General features: G+C 37.6%; 1 protein-coding gene across 1 annotated transcript in view; it reads right to left on the reverse strand.

Moving 5' to 3' along the window:
• The window catches only part of para (paralytic), a 947817-nt gene that overhangs the window by 12186 nt on the left and 916075 nt on the right, over window positions 1-19556 (reverse strand). Inside the window, exons 34-35 of the mRNA XM_067137715.2 lie at window positions 11512-11816; window positions 8107-8310 (exon numbers count right to left, since the gene is read on the reverse strand). Of these exons, the coding sequence (XP_066993816.2) occupies window positions 8107-8310; window positions 11512-11816 (509 nt within the window). The remainder of the gene's footprint in view (window positions 1-8106; window positions 8311-11511; window positions 11817-19556) is intronic.

Genomic DNA, 19556 nt, shown 5'->3' on the forward strand with positions numbered 1-19556 from the left:
TGCGACAGGCTTCGACAGCTGACACAATTCCTATCCTTGCTGCTAGATGGGGGCTACATTCATTCCATTCCTGACCAGGTTGAATGACTGGAAACAGGTTGTGGATTTTCATTTCAGTATGATGAATGGGTGCACTTAGTGTGAAAGAGGTTTCTTCTTTTACCATTGCCATTATATTATGGTGGCTTTAAATAAAGCTCTTTTGTCAATAATCTATTGAGTTTTGTTATGTATACTTATGTTCCAGGTTTGTGGAAGGGAATTATGGCAACCCTATCCATAACCGAGTACATAATTCTTCTAGGTAACCTCCCAGCCTCCATTTGCCTCATGTGATCCCAGTATATTCATTACTAGCTTAGCCTTTGATTTCCTATTGCAAATACCCTCCTACCATAGTAACCATCTGTTTGCACCAGCTATCATTCTTGCTACATTCTTATTTGTTACTTCTAGATTATGAATGATGAATAAGATATCCCAAATCTACGTAAGATTTGTTTCCATACAAAAAAGTTGGTCTTAAAACACAGCAATATAAGGACATGAGATCCTTAATTATATTCCAGAAAGGTTTCCATACCACTTTATTAGACTATTTCCAAAGTAATTCTTTAGATCATCTTTAAGAGTGTATGATTACAGTACTTGTTTGATTGAATTTATTTTCCTGGTTACTGTTCTCAGTCAACTACATTTCTTGTTTCTAACTACTAATTGTGATGGGAGACTGGAATGAAGTGGTAGGCCAAGGAAGAGAAGGTAGTACAGTAGGAGAAATTGGATTGGGACAAAGGAACAAAAGAGGAAGTCAGCTGGTTGAATTCTCCACTGATCATAATTTACTCCTTGCCAATACTTGGTTCAAACACCACAAACGAAAGCTGTATACGTGGACGAGACCTGGAGACACTGGAAGGTATCAAATAGACTTCATTATGATTAGGCAGAGATTCAGAAACCAGGTGGAGTGTGAGGGATTGTTTCAAGGAACATGTTGCACAAGGACTAAATGAAAAGGCTGAACAAAACACTATAGAGGAAGAGTGGATAGTCATGAAAAATGAAGACAGTAGGGCTGCTGAAGAAATGTTAGGAAGGAAGAAAAGATCAACTAAGAATCAGTGGATAACTCAGGAGATACTAAACCTGATTGATGAACGACGAAAATACAAGAATGCTAGAAATGAAGAGGGCAGAAAAGAACACAGGCTATTAAAGAATGAAGTGGATAGAAAGTGCAAGGTAGCTAAGGAAGAATGGCTGAAGGAGAAGTGCAAGGATGTCGAAGGCTGTATGGTCCTGGGAAAGGTAGATGCTGCATGCAGGAAAATCAAGGAAATCTTTGGAGAAAGGAAATCTAGGTGTATGAATATTAAGAGCTCAGATGGAAAGCCACTTCTAGGGAAAGAAGACAAAGCAGAAAGATGGCAGGAGTATATCCGACAGTTGTATCAAGGTAAAGATGTAGATAATTTGGTTCTGGAACATGAAGAGGCTGTTGATGCTGATGAAATGGGAGACCCAATTTTGAGGTCAGAGTTTGACAGAGCTGTGAGTGACCTAAATAGGAACAAGGCACCTGGAATTGATGACATTCCCTCTGAATTACTGACTGCCTTAGGAAAAAACCAGCATGGCAAAGTTATTGCATTTAGTGTGCAAGATGTATGAGACAGAAGAAGTCCCATCTGATTTTCGGAAGAATGTTGTTATACCTATTTCCAAGAAAGCCGGTGCTGACAGGTGTGAAAACTACCGCACCATTAGTTTAGTATCTCATGCCTGCAAAATTTTAACATGTATTATTTACAGAAGAATGCAAAAACAAGTTGAAGCAGAGTTGGGAGAAGATCAATATGGCTTCAGAAGAAATGTAGGAACATGTGAAGCAATCATGACTTTACGTCTGATCTTAGAGGATCGAATCAAGAAGGACAAGCCCATGTACATGGTATTCGTAGATCTAGAAAAGGCATTCGATAATGTTGATTGGAGCAAGCTATTTATGATTCTGAAGATGATAGGGATCAGATACCGAGAACGAAGAATTATCTACAATCTGTATAAAAATCAGTCTGCAGTGATAAGAATCGAGGGCTTTGAAAAAGAAGCAGCAATCCAGAAAGGAGTGAGGCAAGGCTGCAGTTTGTCTCCTCTCCTTTTCAATGTTTACATAGAACAGGCAGTAAAGGAAATCAAAGAGAAATTTGGAAAGGGAATCACAGTCCAAGGAGAGGAAATCAAAACCTTGAGATTTGCCGATGATATTGTTATTTTATCTGAGACTGCAGAAGATCTCAAGAAGTTGCTGTATGATATGGATGAAGTCTTGGGTAAGGAGTACAAGATGAAAATAAATAAGTCCAAAACAAAAGTAATGGAGTGCAGTCGAACGAAGGCAGGTGATGTAGGAAATATTAGATTAGGAAATGAAGTCTTAAAGGAAGTAGATGAATATTGTTACTTGGGTAGTAAAATAACTAATGATGGCAGAAGTAAGGAGGACATAAAATGCAGACTAGCACAAGCAAGGAAAAGCTTTCTTAAGAAAAGAAATTTTCTGACTTCAAACATTGATATAGGAATTAGAAAGATGTTTTTGAAGACTTTCGTGTGGAGCGTGGCATTGTATGGAAGTGAAACATGGACGATAACTAGCTCAGAAAGAAAGAGAATAGAAGCTTTTGAAATGTGGTGTTACAGAAGAATGCTGAAGGTGAGATGGATAGATCAAATCACGAATGAAGAGATACTGAACGAATTGGTGAGAGGAGATTGATTTGGCTAAATTTGACGAGAAGAAGAGATAGAATGATACGACACATCTTAAGACACCCAGGACTTGTTCAGTTGGTTTTTGATGGAAGTGTAGGTGGTAAGAACGGTAGGGGTAGACCAAGGTATGAATATGACAAGCAGATGTAGGATGCAATAGTTACGTAGAAATGAAAAGGTTAGCACAGGATAGGGTGGCATGGAGAGCTGCATCAAACCAGTCTATGGACTGATGACTCAAACAACAACAACAACAACAACAACAACAACTTTAAATGTGCTTTTATTTTACATTTACAAGCTACCTGGATTGCATTATTTCACTTCAATGTACACCTTTTCCCATGACATTGTCCAAGTACTTTTGTTTAATTTTCCTATCCTGCAGCTTATCTATCCTCATCTATCTGCAGGTATAAATGCTCAGGTGAGAATGCTTACAGGAGCAAAATATATATACAGAGTATAATTGAAATAAGGTACCAGTATGTCCATTAACATAATATGATAAGAAAGACTATTATAAGCAACCTATGAGAAGAAATTATCAGCTACTTTTAAATTTAAATATTGAAAAGTGAATATTTTTAGGTTTTCAATAACTGTTCAGGCAGCAGTGGCAAACTACGTCTGCTATAGCGAAAGGTGTTTGGGCAAGGCAAGGCCAGTGAGAAGTCAGCTGAAAATAAAAGAATAGGGGTGCTCTTCTTGTAATAATGAATTAAAAAATTAAATACTGTACTTTCATTTAAATAACTCTGTTCTTTTAGTGAACATCCAGTAATCTGACATATCTGTATTATTTGTCATATTTGAAGCCATTGCCTTTCAGTTTCAAATCAGTCAATTTATAATGGTTAGGTTAAGTCTGTCAAAACTAATGTATCAATAAACAAAGTTTATGAACTACCTGAAATAGAAAACTTACAATAGCACAATTATACCTGAAAAAGAAACAACTTGATTAAAAATAGAGTGATATTTTGTTCTTGAAAGAACAGCATCAAATACTATCAAATCACACTCGAAAATATTTTGAAATGTATTAACAGTTATTTTTAAATTTGGAACCTATCTTAGGGGCTGCCTGGCCGAGGCGGTAAAGGCGTGCTCGGTTCGCCCGGAAGGACGTGGGTTCGAATCCCCGTCAGGAAGTCATAAAATTTAAGAAACAAGATTTCCACTTCCGGAGGTGCATATAGCCCTGAGGTTCACTCAACCTACACCAAAAATGAGTACCAGGTTAATTCCTGGGGGCAAAGGCGGCCGGGCGTAGAGCTAACCACTCTACTCCATCACGTGCCGCGGTTAACAATGGTGGAAGCCTTTACCTTCCACTCCTCCAAGGGCCTTCATGGCCTGTACGGAGGTGTCTTTGTTTTTTTGGAACTTATCTTAAAAGACTTAAGGCTTATTTCTGTACAACTACAGGACAGCGGAGATTAACCTCGTTGAGCCTTCTGCATAGAGGAAGGATGCTAAGGTGATAAATCTGGAGAAGGTGTCAGATGATTTTATATCAAGGAATTAGATTAGAAAGCAGGCATTCCTTCAGAGAACTACATTTCCCAATGGAGACTGATCAGGCGGTACATCTGGTGGTAGAGCTTTTCACTTTTTGTATCATGAAATGAATAATATACATATACAACAGGACGTTTATTCACAAAATGTAGGTATTATGAAGCAAGTTTTTACTTTTTTTTTTTACTTGTAATCATTTTTGTTAGCTTCGTACAAAAGACATTCCTTCAAAATATTTATTTATGGATAAAGTTCTATTTCCGGTTTACTTGTGAATATTATTCAAAACTCGGTACATAAGACTCGTTCAAAAATGTATTTGAGAAAGAAGCTATATTATTGTTCCATTTTTCTGTTTGTCCTACATAGGAGGCTTGCAGTGGTGTCTCAATGGCGCACTAGCGCCAATGTCTGGGAGAGGTGTAGCATTCCAACTGATGAGTCCACAGCTACACTGGGGTGTAATGCTGGTAAGTTCACGATTGAAAAAGCCTAAAGACTTCATGAGCTTAACCCTCTTGGAATCAGGAGGTAGTGTAAGCACCCGCCCTTTAAATTGCCAAAGCCGATCAGGTCGGCCTTTAAAAATCCAGTCAGAAGTTGCCAGAGCTGATTACATCAGCTGGCTTAAATTCTGTGATATACATAATTTTGAGGCAACCTATAGTGACGTGCATATTTTTGTGATAACCTGTAGTAAATGAGCTACAAGTTATTGTGTGCCTGACTTTACTTTGGCAGTTCTAAAAGGGTCTTCTAGCTTTCACAAGAGTAATTTCCTGTGTTTACAAATACTGCTAACCAGTCAGTAAGAGATTGCTCCTTGCAGTGAGTGAGTGAGTGGATTTGTGACAGCAAAATGGCAAGTGGTTCACATGATATTTTTTCAGCAGGTATTGATGACAATAAATTAATGCAGTATGTGGAACAATGTGAAGTTAACGCGGATAATTTATCGGATAGCAATAGTGAATTTAGTTCAGAGAGTAGTGATGAAATTATACCGGACACGCCCCCAGAATCACCGCAGCTAAAGAAAAGATGTTTATTTGTTTCTAACGGCACTAAAGCTACTGTGAATATCGTGGTAGATGAAACTAGTGGTGATGATGATGATGATGATGATAATGTCTCTGGAGAACATTTTTTGGATATTTATCCCAATGAATCCAACAACATTCCTCAACCTCCTGTCTCTTTCATGGAACTTCTTTGACCTAAACATGCCCCTCCATCTGATTCTCTGCCCATATCATACTTTAATTTACTTTTCACTTTCTCTCTCCTAAACCTTATAGTAACTTATAGTCCTCTATCATTACGTAAATGCCAAGTGTAGCATGCCTGCCTCTCACCCGGAGGAAATGGCTTCAATTCCCGGCCAGGTCAAGAATTTTTACCTGGGCGTGAGAGTTGCTTCAAGGTCCACTCAACCTAAGTGATCCTAAGTGATTGCAATCGAGGAGATATCTGAGGGTGAGAGGGCGACCCCGGTCTAGAAAACCAAGAGTAATGACTGAGAGGAATCGTCTCACTGACCATGCGTCACCTCGTAAACTACAGGTCTTCGAACTGAGCAGCGGGCACTTGGTAGGCCAAAGCATATAAGTGCTTTAGTGCCATAGATATTTTAATTACATATATTCTGTTGTATTCTAATTCTTTTTTCAAATAGATACTAGAACCAAAAACGAGAAAAGGTTTTTGCAAAAAACAAAAACTATAATAACTTATCAACTATTATTTTGTAATTTTTTAATAATTCAGAATTATTTTTTATAATATGTTGTCCACATGTAGAAAATTTTTTGTCAGTATTTGCCATACATCGATACATATAAACTTACGCAAATTTTATCGGTGAGCAAAATTATCTTGTTTTTACCAGTGACATATGTTCAAATTTTGTTTTTAATTTTCTAGTTCAAATTAATTATTCTATAGAATTTTATTTAGAAATACATTATACATCATTACATACTTTTGTATCGTAAATGATTTTTTTCAAAGTAGATATTGAGAGAGAAAGTGCGAATATGTTTTTCTCTTCCTAAAAATAAACGCTATCGACAACTATAATATCAACAATAAAACTTTTCTGATTCTTTATATCATTCTAAATAATTTGTTTATTCTATGTAGTCGATATGCTGAAAATTTCTTGCCGGTATTTACCATAGACCGGTAGATATACGCAAATTTTAAAATACATGTATTTCCACTAAAAACGGCCTGGCACTTTATAGTAGTAGAGTGTAGGTGGAGCTCTGGCCTCTTCCAGCTGATGGTGAGCAGCTGACCAGATTGGTTCCTGGCTCCAAGAGGGTTAAATGATTTTAACATTATGCAATTTATGGGCCCACTGCTACACTGGGACGAAACGCTGATAATTTCACAATTGAAAAAGCCTAAAGACTTAATGAGCTTGAATGTTTTTAACATTATGCAACTGATGAGATTAAATTATGGTTTCCTTATAGGAACCATATTTTTTTATATAGGTCAAAGGCAAGCATTTATATAAGTGGAGGCACATGTTTGCCCTAGTGCACCATCACTGTATTGTCCTATGTAGGAGGCTTGCAATGGTGTCTTAACGGCGCACTAGCGCCAGCGTCTTGGAAAGGTACAGCATTCCTACTGATGAGCCCACTGCTACACTGGGGCAAAACGCTCGTAATTTCACGATTGAAAAAGCCTAAAGACTTAATGAGCTTGAATGTTTTTAACATTATGCAATTGATGAAATTAAATTATGGTTTCCTTCTGGGAACTTTTTTTTTTTGGATATAGGCCAAAGGCACACATTTATATAAGTGGAGGCACATGCTTCCCTTAGTGCATCATCACTGTATTGTACTACATAGGAGGCTTGTAGTGGTGTCTTAATGGTGAACTAGCACCAGTGTCTTGGAAAGGTGTAGCATTCCAACTGATGAGCCCACTGCTACATTGGGGCGAAACGCTGGTAATTTCACGAATGAAAAGGCCTAAAGACTTAATGAGCTTAAATGTTTTTAAGCTGTATTCTTCTCTTCTTCTTCTCCTTCGTTTATCACCACATAGGATCACTTTAGTCAGTCCATTGTTCAGGTCTCTTTGAAGGGATTGTTTGGGCTTTGCGGTCTTCCCAGTACTTCTTCTGACGCTCCGATCTTCGTGCCCTTTCCTCAGTTGAAAATATGCGTGCTGTTGGTTTGTTTTGTGTTCTGTGTTTTTTTTTTCTGTTTGTGAATATTATTAATATATAAGAAAGTTTGCATTAATGGTTGTTCATCACTTCACAGGCCTGTGTTCATGTTAATCATGTCTCCCCCCCACAATAATTACCTGAAGTCAGCGCACCTGTTTGGTGTAGCTCCTTCATGCAAATAGTAATCAAATTAATATTTCAGATATGACACTATATCCCAACCCACTGCTTTAACTATATCCCCAAAACGTCTTACATTAGATAAAGAGTTTTTTTCTCTTAGTACAATGGTGAACGATTGTCATCCTTATCTTCAAGAACTAATAACAAAGATATTGGATTCCTTTAAAACAGCAAATTTCCTTGGACCCAGTTTATTATATTACACAGTCAAATGGTAATGTTTGCTGTTGGAAAAGAAAAGGATAAAGATAATGGATACATTTGTACAACAGCACAAAAGCCTTTATTAGGTTTACCAGCGAGTTACTTTACGTAGCAATTCTCTAATAAGTCTAATCATCTATCATAGTTAATAAGTTTTTATTTTTATTGGTTAATTTCACATGTATACCTTTTATATTTTTCATGGTTTTCAAATTATATCCTACCTGGGAGTAATTCTCCAAGATGACAGCAATGTACATGTTGATAACAATCAGGAAGCTGATTACAAGATATGCCAGAAGAAATGCAATGCCAATAGTAGCTGATCCACAATTTCCTGGATTACCCAACTCATTGTTTGGTTTCTCGCATGCCTCTTCATTAATAATACCATCCAAGACACCATCCCATCCAGCTGATGTTGACATCTGTGGAAAAAGAAAATTAAAATTTGTTAATTGAAAGTAAACCTTTATTATCAATGCCTACTATAAGCAGATATTTCCCTCATGTATGTTTTCACACTTTCTACAAATAATTCTGTCAACTAAGAACTGAATCATTTTAATTAGATTTATAAAGAATGGTCTGAATTCATTGGGTACAGCCAATAAAAAACTATTTAAATTTCATTATTGGACATTTATAAATAGGACAAATTGAGACAAAGAGGAAAGGTACAGGAGACATCATACTTAGAGATGGATACAGGCTGTTCTAGAGCAGAGGACATCAACCTAAAAATTGATACTGAAGAAGGAAATACAGGAATATTTGGAATCTATAACAAATATGTCAGAAACAGTATAATGGTAATGAGGATGCAATTTGAAAATGGTATGAAAGATATCTTTCAAGTGTATGCTTCTCAAACAGGGAATAACGATGAAGTCATTGAGGATATCTTGGAGAAAGTGGAAAGTCATATACAAGATAAAGAGATATTTGTAATGGGAGATCAGGATGCACACATGGGAAGAGAGAGACAAGGAGAAGAAAATATAGGACCTTATGAACATGGAAATACAAATAAAGACAAAGTACAGTACTGATTGATTTTTGTAGGAACAACCAACTCATAGTTGGAAACACATGTTTAGGAAGAAAAGTACTAAGAAAATTACCACATATGGACGGGGAGATAAAAGAAAGAAAACAATGATAGTCTATATAATGGTAGAAAAGGCATATCATAAGAACATGGATGATACAGTCATGCCAGGAGAAGATTTTGGTGGGGATAATAGGGCATTGATAACTGTTGAAAGTAGGAAAGATTGAACACTCACAAGTAAAAAAGAGAGAGAATTAAAACATGAAAGCTGAAAGGAAGGGATGAGCCAGAAGTGTTCCTACCCAGAAAAGTAAGTGGAAGTGGGGAAGAGGAATGGAAAAATTAAAAGGAAGTCTTGGTTGGAAGTGCAGAAAACAATATGTGAAAGATCATCAGGAAAGGTGAAACAGGAAGACAGTCCTTGGTGAAATAAAAGAGTAAAAGAAAAAGGCCATAGAAAAGAAGGCATGGAATGAAAATATCTAAGACTGAATAAAGTAGGCAGAAATATACAAAAGTACAGAAAAAAAAGAAAGTTGCAGAAGAGTTGGACACTGTTGACACAGAAATTAATAGATGATATACAGTGTGAAAAGAAATGACTGTGCGGAATCCTAAGAAGCAAAAAAAAGGGAGAAAGTAAAACACCTCATCTGTAAAGGATGAAGATTGAGTAATAATAAAACAAAACCAGAAAGAATACTACTACTACTACTACTGCTAGTTGTTTTACGTTGCACCGACACAGATAGGTCTTACGGCGACGATGGGACAGGAAAGGGCTAGGAGTGGGAAGGAAGCGGCCGTGGCCTTAATTAAGGTACAGCCCCAGCATTTGCCTGGTATGAAAATGGGAAACCACGAAAAACCATTTTCAGGGCTGCCGACAGTGGGGTTCGAAAATTCTATCTCCCGAATACTGGATACTGGCCACACTTAAGTGACTGCAGCTATCGAGCTCGGTCCAGAAAGAATAAAGAACATATGAGAAGCATATTTCTAGAAGCACTGAACATTAGAATTGACAGGAATCAAAGAACAGAAGGAAGAGGATGACAAACTGGAGAAGAATATGAGGAAGAAAACACAATAAAATGTTGAAATGGCAGTTCAGAAAATGGGAAAAGCTGTTGGAATAGATGAAGTTGCAGAGGTGGTTTGCAGGGGACTCACTGGTTGCTTAGAAGTGTATGGAAAAAGAAACAGAAAGAGAAATTGACAAAAAGATATAATTGTATCAATTTTCAAGGAAGGTTATAAAACCAATCCCATGGCACTACAGCCCTTGAAGGGCCTTGGCCTACCAAGCGACTGCTGCTCAGCCTGAAGGTCTGCAGATTACGAGGTGTCGTGTGGTCAGCATGACGAATCCTCTCAACCGTTATTCTTTGCTTTCTAGACCGGGGCCGCTATCTCATCGTCAGATAGCTCCTCAATTCTAATCACGTAGGCTGAGTGGATCTTGAACCAGCCCTCAGGTCCAGGTAAAAATCCCTTACCTGGCCAGGAATTGTACCCGAGGCCTCCGGGTAAGAGGCAGGCACGTTACCCCTACACCACGGGGCCGGCCGGTGATAACAAAGCAAGTAATAACTACAGGGGAATCAATTAGATGTCCAAAATGGTTAAGACATTGGAAAGAATATTAAAAAGAATTGAGAATCAAGGAGAGCAATTCAGATTCAGAAGGAGAAGATCAATGATTGAGCCCATTTTCATCATAAGGTAGAACATGAAAAAACACTGGGAGGATGGGAAGGACATGGTTACGACATTTATTGACATACAAAAGGCCTACAACAGTGTCACTAAGTTTGGGAAAATCTGACACAGGAATTGGGCAAGGGACAATAAAAAGGATCAAGTCTATGTACAGTCTAATTAATGCAACAGTTGTGAGAAAACTCAGGTTGGTTTAAGATTGAATATTGACTGAGACAAGGAAGCATTCTGTCACTCCTTCTGATCATATTAGTAACAGATGACATCATAAGAAGAGCAAAAGCAGCATACAGAGGAAAACACAATATGATCTTATTTGCTGATGATACTGGGATGAGGGAAAGAGATGACAAATAGGTTCAAGAACAGAATGAAAACACTGAAGAATATGGATTGAAGAACAGTGTGGAAAAGAGCAAGGAACATGAGGAAAGAAAGAGTTGTTGTTATTGTTATCTAAAATAATACATATCTCTGTTATCATTCTTCTACAAAAAAAGAAAATAAGTATATAAAAGATTCAAAATCACTTTTCAGTTACAGTTCTTATTCACATGTATTCAACAGGATTAATACTAATGGAAATATTTGAGGATTCATTTTTTAACTTCCCTCTAAATTAAAACAAAATCATCTGCTAATCAAATAATTTATAGCCTACCTAAATGTTGATCATAAAATTATGGTTAAGTAATTTTCACATGTTAAAACATACAGACATATGCCCATAGACAAAAAATGTAATAGACTATTTTCAACTCTTGTATGATTAATCTGTGAAGAAATGAAATAGGGGTCAAGAAAATAAAATAAACATAGGTTGAAAGACAATTGCATATGCTGATTCTATTACCTGGAAAAGCAGGATCATAGACTGGCCAAACGTCTTGAAATTGTAGACATCGTCAAGTCCGCCTTTATCCTTCACGTGCATGAAGAAAGACATGCCAAAGATGGCAAAAATAAACATGACAAGGAAGAGCAGTAGACAGATGTTGAACAGCGCAGGAAGGGACATGGCAAGAGCAAAGAGCAGTGTTCGAATACCCTTAGCTCCCTTGACCAGACGAAGGACACGACCCACTTTGGCGACCCTCACTACTCTGAGTAAAGTAGGAGACACGAAGTACTTCTCAATGATGTCACTGAGAACCAAACCTGTTCAAGAAAACAGTTTGTTATGACTCAAGTAAAATTTAGATCATGCTTGAAAAATTAAAAAGGAACTGTTACTCGTATTGTTAAACTCTCAATTGAAAAGCAAAAATAAAGTATTTCTATCTATTCTTTACAGTAATACTGGTCTAACCTAATGTCAACTCTGTTGAACGGTTTGGAGTTTTATTGATGATATTTTGAATAGTAAAATTATAGTGTTTTATCATTTTAAAATACATGCATCAAGCCATTTTTGTTTCGCGTGTCTAATATTATGAAAGTTTCTAATAATTTCATGAGGTGCATAATATAAATAATCTTTGGTAATAATATGCTTATCTGGATTCCAAGCCACAAACTTACATACTTGCATGGAAAATTGTTTGTGTTTACAGATTTATAAATCCAAAATATAAAATATTTCTCAACACTATTTATATAACTTAATGCAAAGTATGTTTTCTAAAATTAAAAACAAAATTTCAAATGAATATGAAAATCATTATTGAGGTATGACATAAGTACATTGCTGAAGATTTTTATTCATACATTAGGACTTTCAAACATCCCACTAAATCTATAACTCTTCATTCTGAGATATTGTATGGTGTGGTACGTGATCAAATCAGTTATGGAACTAGGGACGGTAACTATGAATTTACACTCAAGAGATAGGCATCTACTTTATTGAGAGTGAACCAAAAGTAATGACCTAATTAAGAGAGGCACACTGAAAGCAACTATAGCCCATCTTAGTTTATAAGCTCACTGTTGACAGCTCAGTCTAAAAACTGCAGTAATTCCAACTTATGTAGTAGCAAAAAAAAACCTGTCACTGCTTATCATCATTAATATCAAAATAACACTCATATACTTCTAATGGTACTCAAGACTGTTGCTAATTGACATTACTTAGATAAGTGAATAATATAACACCAAAAAAATGTGAAATGTTAATCTTATTCAAGGACTAGCATCTATAAATCTCTGCATTTGACTGCACAAATGCTTGATTATATTTTATTTGTTCTGTCCGATTTTACTTTTATTTTTATCAAGACTTGCAAGTTACAAGTTTTTTCAACTATCAATATAAGATGTTAATTAAAAGAGGAAGAATTATATGGCAACCTAGTTGCAGGCCTTCTCAACAGGTGATGGCCTGCTAATTAATTCTGATGTCCCAGTTTATTGCCTTCTGGCTGTCAAGTAGAACTGTACTGGTTGGTTCCTGAAAACCAAACTAAACTTCATAGCGCTACAGCCCTGGTGGACCTTGGCTTGCCATAGACTCAGCCATTATTCTTGGCTTTCTAGACCGGGGCAGCTATCTCACAACCAGATAGATCCTCAATTGTTCTCGTGTAGACTGAGCAGCTCTCAGATTTTAGTCAGGAATGGAACAGGTGGCCTCCTAGAAAGGTGAAGGCCTGCTACTCCTAGATCATGGGGCTGGTGGAAGGTTTCCAAGGCCGACTTAATCCTAGCAAGTGGGCATATAATGCTTGTTATGATATCTTTAAAATGTCAACAATTAACAAGAGAACTAAGATACCAACTTGTCCTACACAAATTGACTGTCCTAGCCAAGATTGCATCACCAAATTTGGAATCATTATTTGGATACACTATTTCTGATCCACTGAGGCAACTAATAATATATATTCATTATAGACTTTGTCCAGCTCCATGGCTAAATGGTTAGCATGCTGGCCTTTGGTCACAGGGGTCCCAGGTTCAATTCCTGGCTGGGTCGTGAATTTTAACCATAATTGGTTAATTCCCCTGGAGTGGGGACTGGGGGTATGTGTCGTCTTTGTCATTGTTTCATCCTCATTACAACATGCAGGTCGCCTATGGGCATCAAATCAAAAGACCTGCACCTGGTGAGTTGAAGTCCTCGGACACATCCCGGCACTATAAGCCATATGCCATTTTTTAATTATAGACTGAAATGCCTTTCAGCATTCAGGAATCATCATTATCATTCTAAAGTTTCTCCAAAGCTCAACGTTTAGATGTCAGCCATTCATTATTATTTGTACATTCAATTCTCTGCAACTCCTTGTGACATCTGTGCTGAGCAAATTAGATGTGAAATAAATTATCTGCAGGATCACTGATTTCTTCTGCCATTCTCAGTCTTAGCTCCTCCCCTTCTGTTGAGTAGATCAAGCAATGAGGTCTCTCAAACGCTGGTGGTCCTGCGTGAATTCTTCAGCTTCCTTCCAAGTCACTGATGAATATTCGCTACCATGTGCTTTGGAGCTGACATCTGTTCAGTCTGGCTCCTGGTAGAACCCACCGCATAGCCACACAAGGTGCATAATTCTCAACCATGCATAATATATGGCCAGCTAACCAAAGGTGCCATCATGCAACATTCATCTAAAGGCTTATTAAGCCGCTATGCCACAACAACTTCATCAGTAACATGGTGGATGTTAAGGAAAACATTCAGATTCCTGAGATACTAGCCAACATTTTCCATGCTTTGCTTGTATAGATGGCAATAAAAGGGACAATGAGATGGGATTACACCTACATGATAATGTTCTGAGAGGTAGAGGCTGCTGGCCAAAGCAGTTGGAATAGGTACAACATATTTGCAATTGTTTCAAGATGAACGTAACTATTATAAACTGTCTCCAGTCAAGTGGTTCTTGCGTTAATGTTGGCTTGCATTTTCACAACCCAATCTTCACGAACCGATAACTGGCGAGGCATGATGGCTTCATGATCCAGGATTGTACTGGCTAGTTGACATCAAACACTGTCTTCAGCCAGAAGTGCAACAGCATCTGATAAGTCTAGATTTGCCAGTCAGGTTTGGATGATCCATCTGCTCTTAATTATTCCATGTACATTGCTGCCTTCCGCACAACAAAATATAACGTAATGATGAATAAGACTGGCAAGATGACTCATCTGTATCAAAATATAGTGGTGATTTCACAGAAAGCAGTTTGTTCCATACTCAACCTCACATAATAGGGAGAGTGGATATAACTTCTTGGAAATGGTGACCAAAAATTTGATGATGATGATGCTTGTTTAAAGGGGCCTAACATCTAGGTCATCGGCCCCTAATGACATGAAACGAGACTAAATATAAGGACAATTAAAAATCCATAATCCTCCACTGACCAGAATTCAAAACGTGAGGATGAAGAATGAATGGATGGATATGAAGTTAAAACAATCAGTGGATCCGACCCGCAATGCTCCACATTCCCAGAAACTAGCGTCAAACAATAGTATTACTGACCAAGGGACTACTTTCAACACACAATACTGAATCAATGATGCTTGTAGTCTAAACGAGTCCAAAACCAGGTCATCGGCCCCTCATAATGGTACTTATTGCTAGGAAAGTAGAACCATGGTATTTGTTATGTTGCGGTACTAATCAAAAGTAGCGTAGACTCGTGGTATTCCACACATTATGGTACAAATCACAGGTAATGTAATGCCCACATGTAACACAGACCTATGGTGTTTTGCACATTGTGTCGCTATTTACAGGCAATGCAACCCTATGGTGTTCCTCACATGGGTGTACTAATCACAAGGATTCATACTATCCCGTGGTGTTCTTCACAAAGTGGGTACTAATCACATGCAACGCAGACCCATGGTATCTGCTCATATAGTGCTAATAATCACAGGTACTGTTAAACCCACTCTGATTCACACACTGTCACTACTAATCACAAACCTATTGTGTACCTAACATAGCGGTACTACTAGCAAGTAAAAGCGACCCATGGTGTTCCCTGTGTGGTGGTACTAATTACAAGTAGTATCATGGTTCTAATTTGATCATCCCTTGGTCGCCCCTTTTAGTTGCCTCTTACGACAGGCAGGGGATACCATGGGTGTATTCTTCATATGCATCCCCCACCCACTGGGGGTTGTGTGTTTGGTCCGCGAGAGGTATTTTATTTCCCTCAAGTCCGCCGGCAGGCCGGTTAGGATCCCCCTATCTGCCACCTAAGATGCGTCACGTGGGAGTATCACCTCTCCCCCTGCTATGCCAGCGTAGCAGGTTCGTGGACCAAAAATTTTGTAGGAATGCAATAAATTCTGAGAATTGCCCACACTGACTCACAATGGATCCTGTCAGTTATTATTAATTTGTTGTTGCAATTGCCACGCACGACTAGGTGCTAGTAAGGACTTTCAAAATCTGACTTAGCACTTAAATGAAATAAGCCAAAATAAATTATTTCTTTCGTCTTCGTAAATAATAATCTTTGCATACATCTCTACCACATTAATATCTAATACCACCAGGCATAAGTACTAAAAATATATTCACAAGTATTAGCAATCCAATGGAGTAATTACATGCAGGAATAATGTGAATAATTTTGTTACTGTCAACAAAGTAACTATTTACGTGACCATGAAATGTGAGCTAAAGTATAATCAAGCTTAACTTTCAACAATTCTCAGAATAGCATGGACAGATTTTGTAAACTAATGAAGAGTTAACCCATTCCAGTCTGGGCCTTAATATCCCTATCAAACGTTCTGGACCGGCATTTTTAGGGATATTTAAAACATTATATCACTGTACCTGGAGGAGATATTTGCATGATTCTTTTTTCTCTGTGCTTGTTTGAGCATCTAGTTTTGAAAAACGCTGTTTGTATTAAGTCAACTATCACTTGAGATTTTAAAATTGTTTATATATTATACCATGTTTTGTGAATGGAAAAAAGGTCTGACGTATAACTAAGCAAGTACAGTTTTCTGAAATACTGTTAACTTATATTTACCCTATTTTGCTAATATAAAATGTGCATTGCAATTATAAAATGATAACAATAATGAGTATGATATAAAAATAATAATTTTTCATAATAATAGTAATAATTAAAATAATGAAAATGGGAGCTCTTATGAAATTTTATTTTTGCACTGGGAGGTACATCTCTATGCCGCACATTTAAATCTTGCACCTAAAAGAACTCCTCTACTGGAGGAACCGTGAACATGAAACTAGACTTACTTAAACCGTTACTCAGAAGATGTCACTACAGAAATCTGATAAAAGTTTGTTATTTTAAAGTTTCCTGTACTGTGTGAATTTCTATTTGTTTTGTTTGCCCTTCATCAAGAAGTTTGGACTTTCTTCAACAGATGTCACTGCTAAAAAACTATGATCATGCACCCTGGTGCGAAGTGAAAGAACTTTTTTGAAGAAGAAGTTTTGTATTCATAAGTTTTTTTTTTACTAATTGATGTTCATTTACTTTTGGGTTGGCAATATTTATCTTTTATTTCTGCCAGTTTTGAATCCAACCAATCAATAATTTCTGTAATTAATTTTCCACCTATCACTGGCTTCTTCTCCAATTCTGAGTGTCACTTTTGAACTCAACCAATAAAATTCTATGGGTGTGTCTTGATTAGCCTATTCATAAATGATCTCGAACCTTCCCTGAGGGGTTATAAACTGCGGATTTTCACATCTCTTGGCCATTTGATCGTATATATGTGAGCGCGGGAAACACTCATCACAATATTGTGACTAACAGCCACACGAACAGAGATCTGTATTTATAAAAAAATATAGGAGACCTTATTTTTAGGATTACCCTCGTACTAATGACAAACCTATTGTGTACCTAGCACAGTGGTACTACTTGCAAGTAAAGGCAACCCATGGTTTTCCTCGCTTGATGGTACTAATTTGTTAAATTCTCCATTTAAGGCAATAAACAGTCTGGAGATGAAAATCAATATTTTGGTCATTTTTGGAAAAAAAAAAAAAAAAAAGGTTATGGCTGAAATTGAAAGGATTGAGTTTCTTCTTTCTTGTCACAAAGGTATTCCATTGAATTCAAACAATTTATCACTCTAATAATGCTTTGTTTGCCAGTCTGCACACAGCAGAAATTGGTGTGGCATCTGCCGAACTGCTTTGTTAGGTTATGATGCCATTGTCAAGTTTCCATTCGATGAAATATGCATGTTCTTTGCAGTTAAGCATCCTCTCTCCCCCATCCCCACAATATATTTATACTGAATTGAGCTGTAAGATCCACCATATTTCTGAATGGATTTATAAAACCTGCCTTCTTTCATTCTTTCTTTTTTAATCTGTTTACCCTCCAAGTTGGTTTTCCCTCGGACTCAGCGAGGGATCCCACTTCTATTGCCTCAAGGGCAGTGTCCTGGAGTGTGAGACATTGGGTCAGGAGATACAACCAGGGAGAATGACCAATACCTCGCCCAGGTGGCCTCACCTGCTATGCTGAACAGGGGCTTTGTGAGGGGAAGGGAAGATTGGAAGGGATAGACAAGGAAGAGGGAAGGAAGCAGCCGTGGCCTTAAGTTAGGTACCATCCTGCCATTTGCCTGGAGGAGAAGTGGGAAACCCTGGAAAACCACTTTCAGGATGGCTGAGGTGGGAATCGAACCCACCTCTACTCATTTGTCCTCCCGAGGCTGAGTGGACCCCGTTCCAGTCCTCGTACTACTTTTTTCAAAATTTGTAGCAGAGCAGGGAATCGAACCTGGACCTCTGAGGGTGGCAGCTAATCACGCTAATCATTACGGCGGACGATAAAACCTGCAACGGACTAAAATTTCATTATTCGACTGTCGTTGAACATCGTATGCTTGGATTTGCATTCCTGTAAGTGGTGGTGGTGATGATGCTTGTTGTTTAAAGGGGTCAAACATCTAGGTCATCTGCCCCTAATGGTACGAAATGAGATGAAATGGAATTACAAATTAAAAGTCCAGGTCAGTTAAAAATTTTGTTCTCAATGCTGTTTACAAATGTGTTTGTTATTATTCCTGATAATGGTGAACCCATGGCTAATCCTTCTTTCTGTGAATATATTTTGTTATTAAACATGAACATGTTTTGGCTGAAGATTTTTTTACAGACTGATTATTTCTTCTGTTTCTTGTGCTGAATTGCTTTCATTTTAGATGTTTTCAATAATTTTAATGACTTTTCTGTTGGTATGATAATGTACATGTTCGTTATGTCAAAAGACATCATACTTGTGCTTTCTATTATTTTCAGTTTATTAAGTTCTTTGATTAGTTCTAATTTCTGGGGGCAAAGGCAGCCAGGATTAGAGCTAACCATTCTACCCCATCAAGTGCCAAGGTTACGGATAGTGGAAGCCTTTACCTCCCACCCCTCCAAGGGCCTTCATGGCCTGTATGGAAATGAATTTGCTTTGCTTTTGCATTAGTTCTAATGTGTCTTTTATTGACCTGTCATTTTTAATTATTATCTACAAGGTGTACAACTTTGCTTCCGCCGTTTGCCGATGGATAGTGACACTGGTACGCAGAGATGCAAACTATTACGATTCAATCACAATAATTACGAATTACCCATCATATGATTCTCTGTTGATTTTAAAATCTAAGTGTCTGAAGTGTTCAAGAGGATGCACAAGGAATGCCATTACAACTTGAATTCTCAGAATATTATTTTCGGATTTCTCAGTAAATATTTATACCCCTTTCCTGTCCCTTGCTTGAGAATATTTCGAGTTTTCATGCACCGAACGCAGTGTGTGCTTCCAGTACCGGAAATATACGCACCTGTGAAGTGGTATATCTTGCAGAATAGTTGTCTTTGTTCGTCACATGATCAGACTTCCATGCAAGTATGAGAGTTCTTTTGTCTTTGTTTTGGCGGCAAAGTGGTGACGAACTCCGTTTAATTGTGAAGAATGTGTGCGTGACTGTTGAGGAAGTGTT

The sequence above is a fragment of the Anabrus simplex genome, chromosome 1 (genome assembly GCF_040414725.1).
Source record: "Anabrus simplex isolate iqAnaSimp1 chromosome 1, ASM4041472v1, whole genome shotgun sequence".
Lineage (NCBI taxonomy): Eukaryota > Metazoa > Arthropoda > Insecta > Orthoptera > Tettigoniidae > Anabrus > Anabrus simplex.